Source organism: Dama dama, chromosome 13 (genome assembly GCF_033118175.1).
Source record: "Dama dama isolate Ldn47 chromosome 13, ASM3311817v1, whole genome shotgun sequence".
NCBI lineage: Eukaryota > Metazoa > Chordata > Mammalia > Artiodactyla > Cervidae > Dama > Dama dama.
In genome coordinates this window covers 66,374,037-66,382,608 of record NC_083693.1, presented here as the reverse complement: position 1 = coordinate 66,382,608, position 8,572 = coordinate 66,374,037, and the positions used below count along the sequence as shown (strand labels likewise).

The 8,572-nt window shown below is 46.9% G+C and overlaps 1 protein-coding gene across 1 annotated transcript; it reads right to left on the bottom strand.

The window, feature by feature from the left end:
- Positions 1-907: 907 nt before the first annotated feature.
- On the bottom strand, positions 908-8,328 carry SERPINA4 (serpin family A member 4). Its single transcript, XM_061159705.1, is given in 8 exon segments — positions 908-1,102; positions 2,027-2,186; positions 3,428-3,573; positions 3,575-3,646; positions 3,648-3,703; positions 7,686-7,816; positions 7,818-7,884; positions 7,887-8,328. Coding segments are annotated over 8 exon segments (1,260 nt in total). The 5' UTR covers positions 8,320-8,328.
- Between the last annotated feature and the right edge of the window lie 244 nt (positions 8,329-8,572).

Genomic DNA, 8,572 nt, shown 5'->3' with positions numbered 1-8,572 from the left:
TTCAGGGTTGATTTCCTTTAGGATTGACTGGTTTGATCTCCTTGCAGTCCAGGGGACTATCAAGAGTCTTCTCTAGCACCACAGTTAGACAGCATCAATTCTTCAGAACTCAGACTTCATTATGGTCCAACTTTCATGTCCACACATGACTGAAAAACCATAGCTCTGACTAGATGAACCTTTGTCAGAAAAGGGATGTCTCTGCTTTTTAGTCCTGGGCCAGATAACATTACTGAGGTGGGGACACTGAAGTCCAGACGGGTAAGGACCACAGAAGTCTCAGAGCACCTCGATGGCTCAGCAGGGATGGGAAGACAAGCCTCTAGACCCCTACATCTCACACTCCTCCTTCTTGTGCAGCTGGGTCCGTGGCCACGGCAATCTGCTCTGGAAGTGATACTGGCCACATCCCCGTGACCACAGGTGGGGCAGCCTGAGCTGCCCTTGTGACTGCTTGCCTCTCTGAGCCTCCATCTCACTTGAACTTGGAACATCTCACCACTGCGTCTGGGACCAGGTGTGCAGGCAAACCCCAGAGGGATGGGAAAGGGATGCATTGACTGAGTATCCCCTACATGGAAAGCACTGAGCCGGCCTCCCCATGGCCATCATTTTGTTCAATCTGTATAACTACCCTGGGCGGTGGGGATGGTGGTGGATGTTTCTCCCATTTTCCAGGGTAGAAACCTGCTCAAAGAAGTTAGATGGTCTGTCTGAGATGACACAGCCCTGCGGAGCTAGATGTCCAGTCCACACCCATCAGATACCACCCGCATCCTTCACCAACAACTTCTGTCCCAGATCCTCAGCCTCTTCTGCATCCTCCACTCCAAACCCAGAGATGCTTAGGCCTAGCCCTCCAGGCTACATCCTCCTGCTTGTAACAGACAAGCCAGCCCTGGGAGGGCTATGGTTTCGTGGCGTTGACCACTTTTCCCAGAAAGAGGATGCTCTGGGCATTGGCGGAAAAGATCACAAGGAAGAGCCAGTTCAACCAAAGGGCTTGGCGGTTGTCCCGGGACCAAAAGGTGACAGAACTGCTGGTGACCACTGCAGCCTGGGTGCCAACTTCACCCACCTCCAGGATGGCCTTGCGGAAGCTCTGAAAGGGAAATGACGAGTGTTAGCTCCGAGAGAGCATGTGTGTGTCAGTCACTCGGTCGTGTCCAACACTTTGAGAGCCCATGGACTGTAGCCTGCCAGGCTCCTCCATCCATGGGATTTTCCAGGCAAGTACACTGGAGTGGGTTGCCATTCCCTTCTCCAGGGGATCTCCCTGACCCAGGGCATTGCAGGCAGCCTCTTTACCATCTGAGCCACCAGAAAGCGTGAGTCAGGGCTTAGGGAAGCCTGGAGGGACCAGAGACCACAGAAGACCAAAGTCACTTGTTGAGAAAACACAGCAGGAATTTCTGCACCGTGGGGAGGGTCGCTGAGCTGAAGATCCCTTATTTACACAACGGTGATTGCGATCATTTATTGAGCACATACTGTGTGCCTACACTCTTTTAAATCTTCTTAACCATCCTATGATGTCAGTGTCTTATGTCTGTTTTACAGATTAGGAAGATAAATCCAGAAGCTGGGTAACCTTTTAAAGTTATAAGAGGCGGAACTGGAACTTGAACTCTCAAACCCAAGACGCTACCCTCTAGCGCAACTTTATCTTACGTGACTGAGATCACAGGTCCCTGTTTTTCACCTAAGAAATTTATGAAACAACCCAGCCTCATCTGCATCCTTCCTCTGTTTCTGTCATTGCATTTGTCACTCTTTGTTGCCACAATCTATGACTTGACTGAGACAGCTCTCTGAGGGCAGGCACCTAGTGGCCCCTGGATTCCCAGTATGGAGCACCACACCCAGCACATGGTGGATTAGTTCTTGGCTCCCTATGCCCATGGATTATTGAGTAAAACTCGGGCACTGAGACTTCACATGGTGACCGAGAGAGCACCCAGCACCTTCCAAGAGGTAGAAGTTCCCCTCCAAGGTCTCCAGGGGTTGATACCCATGGATGACTTACCTTGGACACCCGCAGGTTTAGCTGTTCTGTGATGCCAGACAAGTCAACCCGCTGAAAGAACAGGTCTGTGATGCCCAGCTTGGGCAAAATCTGATCTAAGTTATAGGAGCCAGAAATGGAGAACTTTGGGAGATACAACTTGAGCTTCCTGTAAAAATAGCTGAAAGAAGCACTGGGTTAAAACACTGGACTCTTGAACTAGCCAGGGGTCCCATCTGGGCTGGGCTCTTCTCAAGGGCACTCACTCCCTACCCTCACTCCATCAGAGTTCTGTGCCATGCCCTCAGTGAGTGCTCCCGGCGGCTTAAAGCCAGGCTCCTCTGACCCCAGGGTCTGCCGTCTTCAGGGCCTCCTTCCTACGGCAACTCTTTCTAAGCAGAGGTTGTTTTCTGCACACATGCCTGGAGATACAGGTCTCCTCACATGGCGGTTTTGCCTTTGTCTCTGATGGGGCCGAAATCAGTCCTGAATATTCTTTGGAAGGACTGATGCTAAAGCTAAAACTCCCATAATTTGGCCACCTGATGCGAAGAACTGACTCATTGGAAAAGACCCTGATGCTGGGAAAGATTGAAGGCAGGAGGAGAAGGGGACGACAGAGGATGAGATGGTTGGATGGCATCACTGACTCAATAGACGTGAGTTTGAGCAAGCTCCAGGAGTTGGTGATGGACAGGGAAGCCTGGCGTGCTGCAATCCTTGGGGTCACAAAGAATCAGACATGACTGAGCGGCTGAACTGATGGGACCCCATGGTTTTCACCTGTTTGTAACCAGTGATTTCTTTGGATAGAATTCCTCTACCACATGAGTTGTGTGTGACCCCATATGGCCATGACCTGAGGTCCTTTTCTCATGTGTGTTTGAAGACTTTTCCTCCTCATATCCTCAGGGTGATTTGAAAGCTTCCTTGCTACTTCCTGGGGTGGGTGGGTGGGGTTTTCCTAAATGCCTCTATAGCAGAATGGTCAGCATCTTGACCAGAAATCTACTCATTCATTGCACAAGGTGGACTCTCAGAGAGCAGGTGTCTCTTCACCCCAGACTTGTGCAGTACAAGTTGTTATTTAGTCTTGTCTGACTCTTATGCGATGCCATGGACTGTAGCCCACCAGGCTCCTCCATCCATGGGATTTCCCAGGCAAGAATACTGGAGTGGGTAGTACAAGGACTACATCTAAACCCGGGATTCCTAACTCCTAGTCTGGTTCTCTTTTCACTGATAAGGGCAAAATTTAGATACAATATTGTCAATCCTTATTTAAGGAAACCCATGGAAAGTCTTGGAGAAAATAAGACTTCTTCCATAACTTGGTGATCCCTCCTGCCAATTTGGGGCACTGGCTTTCGTTGGAAGGGTTCACAGTGAAGACTCAGCCTGCACCATGCCCTGATGGATTACCTCTTCCAGGGCAAGTTATTCCATCTTGTTAGTATCTTCGGAGTCAAAACCTCTTCCACCTGCTCCATCTTCCCTCGGTTAGGAAGGATAAAGAGGGTTGTTATGTTTCCTTGATAATCCGTCCCCAACACCAAGCAGAGCAAGTTACCTGTTGTGAAGATACCAGTGGAGCTGGATGTCCTGCAGCATCATAGGTACCTTGACTGTGGTGACCTCATCCAACATAGAAGTTGTGGGGAGTGGTCAAGGAAGGGATGAATGGTTTCTCCCACAGAGTTGGAGGGAAGAAGGGAAGAGGGTACCAGGCATCTGTGGACCAACAAGCCCACCCTCCATTCAAGAAACACATTCCCCCAACCATCACTCCAGACCCTTACCTTACCATCCCATCCGTTCAACACCCAACCTGCCTGTGGCATGGATCTGGGGACTCAGGAAGATTCTTTGAGACCCAAGAGGATACCAGCAAGATCTTTTCATGTCTTCACCAATTACTTGAAATTGTTGGACTTAATTTTGTCAACCTGGTGTTTGTGTAGTGCTAGCTCATTATGGTTCAGACATGCCCTTTCTCAGTTTAAAATAAGATTCAGTAATCTTTTGTGTGTTTATGGATCAACTGCTGGTGCTAGTGGTAAAGAACCCGCCTGCCAATGCAAGTAGACATAAAAGATGCGGGTTTGATCCCTGGATCAGGAAGATGCCCAGAAGGAGGGCATAGCAACCCACTGCAGTATTCTTGCCTGGAGAACCCCATGGACAGAGGAGCCTGGAGGGCTACAGTCCATAGGGTCGCACAGAGTCAGACACGGCTGAAGCGACTTAGCACAAGCATGCAGATTTTTTTTTATTTTTGGTAGGGGGTTGTTTCTTCGATTTTAGTTCAGTGCCAGGTCATGTTTTTGACCCATATTTCTATAGGGCTGTTTCTTAGTGATTTGCAGTTCTCTGAACACTACTTGTCTATCGATTCTGTATGTTGTAAATGTGTTTTCTTCCTCCCTGACTTGTCTTTTCACTCTCATAATAGTGTGCTTTGGTGACTGAAATTCTCCATTTAATGCAGTGAGCATATCAGTTTCCCTTTATGGTTAGATCTCTGTGTCCTGCTTAGGGATATTTTCCCACCTCCAGGTCCTGCAGATACTTCCCTCCGTCAGCTACAAGCATTGCTCTTACCTTTTGCATTTAGGACTTTACGTCACCTGGAATGAATGCTTATTATCAGTAGGAGGGAGGCGTACAAAATCGTTTTTTTTTCCCCATGAGGGTACTGTCCCTACCCCACTTTAAAAAAAAAAAAACTATCCTTTTTCTCAATATTCTATCATGCAAGTTTTGTCAAATATCAGATGTTTGTATATCCAAGGGGCCACTTCTGGGTTCTATTCCAGCCTTTCTATTCTGTCCCCTTGGTCTACGTGTACCGCACAGTCTAAATTAAAATATATTTATAACCGGCCTTGCTTCCCAGCAGGCAGGTTCTCCCTTTTTAGTTATTCTTGGCCCTTTGCTCTCTCGTAAACATTTTAGAATCAACTTGTTACCTGGCACCAAAAATAGTCTTTTAAAAAGCTGTTAGGGGACTTCCCTAGTGGTCCAGTGGTTAAGAATCCATCGGCCAATGCAGGGAACACAGATTCAATCTGTAGTCCAGGAAGATCCCATGTGCTGTAGAGCAACTCAGCCCATGTGTCTCAACTACTGAGCCCTCGCACACCACCATCCATGCTCAGCAACAAAGAGGAGCCTGCTCAGTGAGAAGTCTGCACATCGCAACCAGAGAATAGCCCTCACCTACGGCAACTGCTGTGCACAGCAGTGAAGACCCCATGCAGCCACAAATAAACAAAAATTTACCAAAAAAGCCTGTTGGGATTACAGTAAAAAATTTAGATCAATTGGTGGGGGACTGACATCTTCAGCATGTTAAGTCTCCCTATTCATAAATTCAGTATACTTCTTTTTTTGTTTGCCTACTTCAGTATCCCTCAATATAGTTTTATCTACAAAGATGCTGCACATCTTTGGTTTGTTTTCTTCTAGGTAATTTTCATTTTTGAAGATAAGCCACAGTCATTCCACTCTTCACACCATGTGACCAAGACTGAGGGCTTGGGGCTACACTTATATCCCCAAGGTGATGGGCAAATGTGTCAGAGGGCAGGCTCTTTCCCTTCTATTTCTGGAGAGCCTTCTACTTTGTACCACGAGCACTAACCCAACTGGAAAGAGGTCTCTAACAGTAAGAGAGCTCCAAAAACTTCACTATTTCTGGCCAGAGTGTATATTATACATGTAAATTATATTATTTTTTCAATGGAATGGAGTTAATAAAATATTGTGCAGCCACTAAAATGAGATCTAAATAAATTTTTCAACAGCATAAAACTACACACACACACATGAGTGCATGTGAAAACTGATAACGTCGGAATAAAGTTTATTTATTTTTATAAATAAAATAAAATTTATAAATAAATTCTTGGTTTGCAACTGTATACAATTATGTAAGATGTTGGTTGGGCTCCCCTGGGTGGCTCAGTGGTAAAAAAAAAACTGCCTGCAATGCAGGAGATGCAGGTTCAGACTTGGGTCTTCCTGGAGAAGGGAGTGGCAACCCACTCCAGTATTCTTGCCTGGGAAACTCCATGGACAGAGGAGCCTGGCGGGCTACAATCCAAGGGTCAGACACAGCTGAGCAACTAAACAACAACAGCAAATGTAAGACATTATCCAGGGGAACACGAGTGAAAGGTACACGGGACCTCTCCGCACAACTCTGCAACTTCCTGTGGGTTTATAGTTATTGCAGAATTTATAATTTTTTTTTCTTAATTTTCAATGGTGTGTAAAAATTCTACATGTAAAATGCAAGCAATGATCAGTTTGGCTGAATTATTAGTCTGGGACTGTTTCCCAGAATGTGTTTCCTGTAGATTCCAGGTGGTCACAGCGTGAGACTGGGAGTCAGATGTGAAACAACCATCGTCCGCTGAAGGCAGACGAGATGATGGACAGACCAGAGGAGGTGTACGCTGCAGACACCCATGCTCTCCTTCAAGTTCAATGTCCAGCTCCTCCATGGTGCCCAACTGTGTCCCCAGACCACGGCCTGGGCCTCTTCCCAAGCTCCCCCTATGTGGAAACAATCTGGTGGTTGGATGTGCCCAGCTGGCATACAGACTTCCCGAGAAGTTCCAACTTGTCCACCAGCTCCAGTGACTTTTCCTCTGTCCCTCCAAGTTCTTCCTCCAGATCTTCACTTCCCCAGTCCCTCCCACAAATACACCAGGTCTAATTCCTATGGACAATCCTCTTTCTCTTAACACTTAATGCTGACTCTGCTCCCTGGATGGCACCCTAAATGATACACACTGTACAAAACTGTCCCCACCTGTGATTTCAACCCTATCAACATATGTGTGTAAATAGAAGAGTGGAAGGAATTAGGCTAAATAATGCTGGTTCACTCAGGAAGGTAAGATTATGGACAACTTCCGTTTTTGCTTTTATACTTCCATGTATTTTTATACTTTGTATTATGTTTTTATACTTTTATGTATTTTTAAAGGTAATCAAAATTGTTGTCATTAGAGTAATTACAAATGCTCTATTTATTGAGCATGTCTAATGCTCAGAGATCTGCAATCTTCTTCTGCAATGGGCCAGAAAGTAAATATTTTATGCTTTTCAGGTCATTCTGTCTCAGTAGCAACAGTTAATCTCTGTCTTGCAAAGGCAGTCAGAGATAATACATAAATAAGTAGGTGTGGCTGTGTGCCAATAAAACTTTATTTACACAAACAGGTGGTCTGTTGGATTTGGCTGGGACCTAAAGCTTGCCAATCCCTTCAGGCCCTCCTATAAGGAACATATAAATATGTGACATCATTTGATCCTTAGAAACAAAACTTGAAGCAGGGACTCATACCCTCACTTTAAGCAAACAGCCTGATGGATTTGCACTCTTGGTAAGGGGTAAAGCTCTGATATGAATTCAGAAGATGTTTGTCACACATACATTGCTGTTATTAAAAAAATAAATAAGAAAACCTGTCTAAAAGTATGAAGGGATGGAAATCTTAATATTACACAAACTTAAATATCTGATGCTCTAACATTAAGTTTCCTGAAGGCTGCTCAATATATCAGATTCAATCCATCCACTTTCTGTTTTGAGGAGTTTCTCTTTGACATGTGAGCCTTCAATAAGTTAGGGGAAAAGGGAAGACGTGGGATTCACCAACACACTGACCTTTGAAGTACACATAATTCACCAGCATCATCGTAGTATCGGCATTGAGCTTGCTGACCAAATTCACAATCTTCCCCCGAGTTTCCTCCCTAAGGTAGTGGTTGATTAGCTGGGTCACGCTCACAGTCTTTGAAGTTGCTGCAGAAGAGTCTAGTCTCATAGAAGGTTTCAGACTCCTTGAGGAATCTTGGAAGAAGCAGTTGCTCAGGAACAAGGCGTTGCCCATGCATATCTCCAGCCTATTGCCTGGGAGGTAGAGAGTGTGCAGAAGGTTCTGGAAGCCTTGGTGGCTGTCGAACTCTGATACCTACATGAGGCTGAAGCCCAGACCCTCGGATCTGAGTCCTGCTGTGTGAGCTGACCTCTAGGGACAGCATCCTTAGTCTGCAGAGATGCTCAGAGGGGAGAAGAAGATACTGCCCCCGGGGGCTTGGGAAGCCATCAGGTGGTGGAAGCCGAGGGCAAAGGTGGTGATGCCTGGGGTGATCTTGAGGCTGGAGAAGCCCTCACCTGTGCCGGGAGCCTGATGGGGGCGGTGGGCCTGACCCTGGCCGTAGTGCTTGGGATGCAGCTGACCTTGAGAAAGGACCAATCGTCCGGCCAGAAGGAGGAGCAGGAAGCCGGCCAGCTGCATCTTCTGTGCTCTCAGATTTGTAGGAGAAAAGAACATGCCCAGGAAGCTCCCCAGTGGAGTTCCCACCCCTCGGAGAAGCCTGGCAGAGGGCAGGGCCCCAGGATGTAAGTGGTCCCTAAGCTCCGGCAGATGAGCTTGAGGGGGAGGGGCAAACACCCAGCACCTCCACGTGTGAGATGCCCTGGTATCCTACAGCCAGACTTCAGATTTACAAAGCACAGGGCTCCTTGTCCACCAGCTCGTTTCCTTTCCC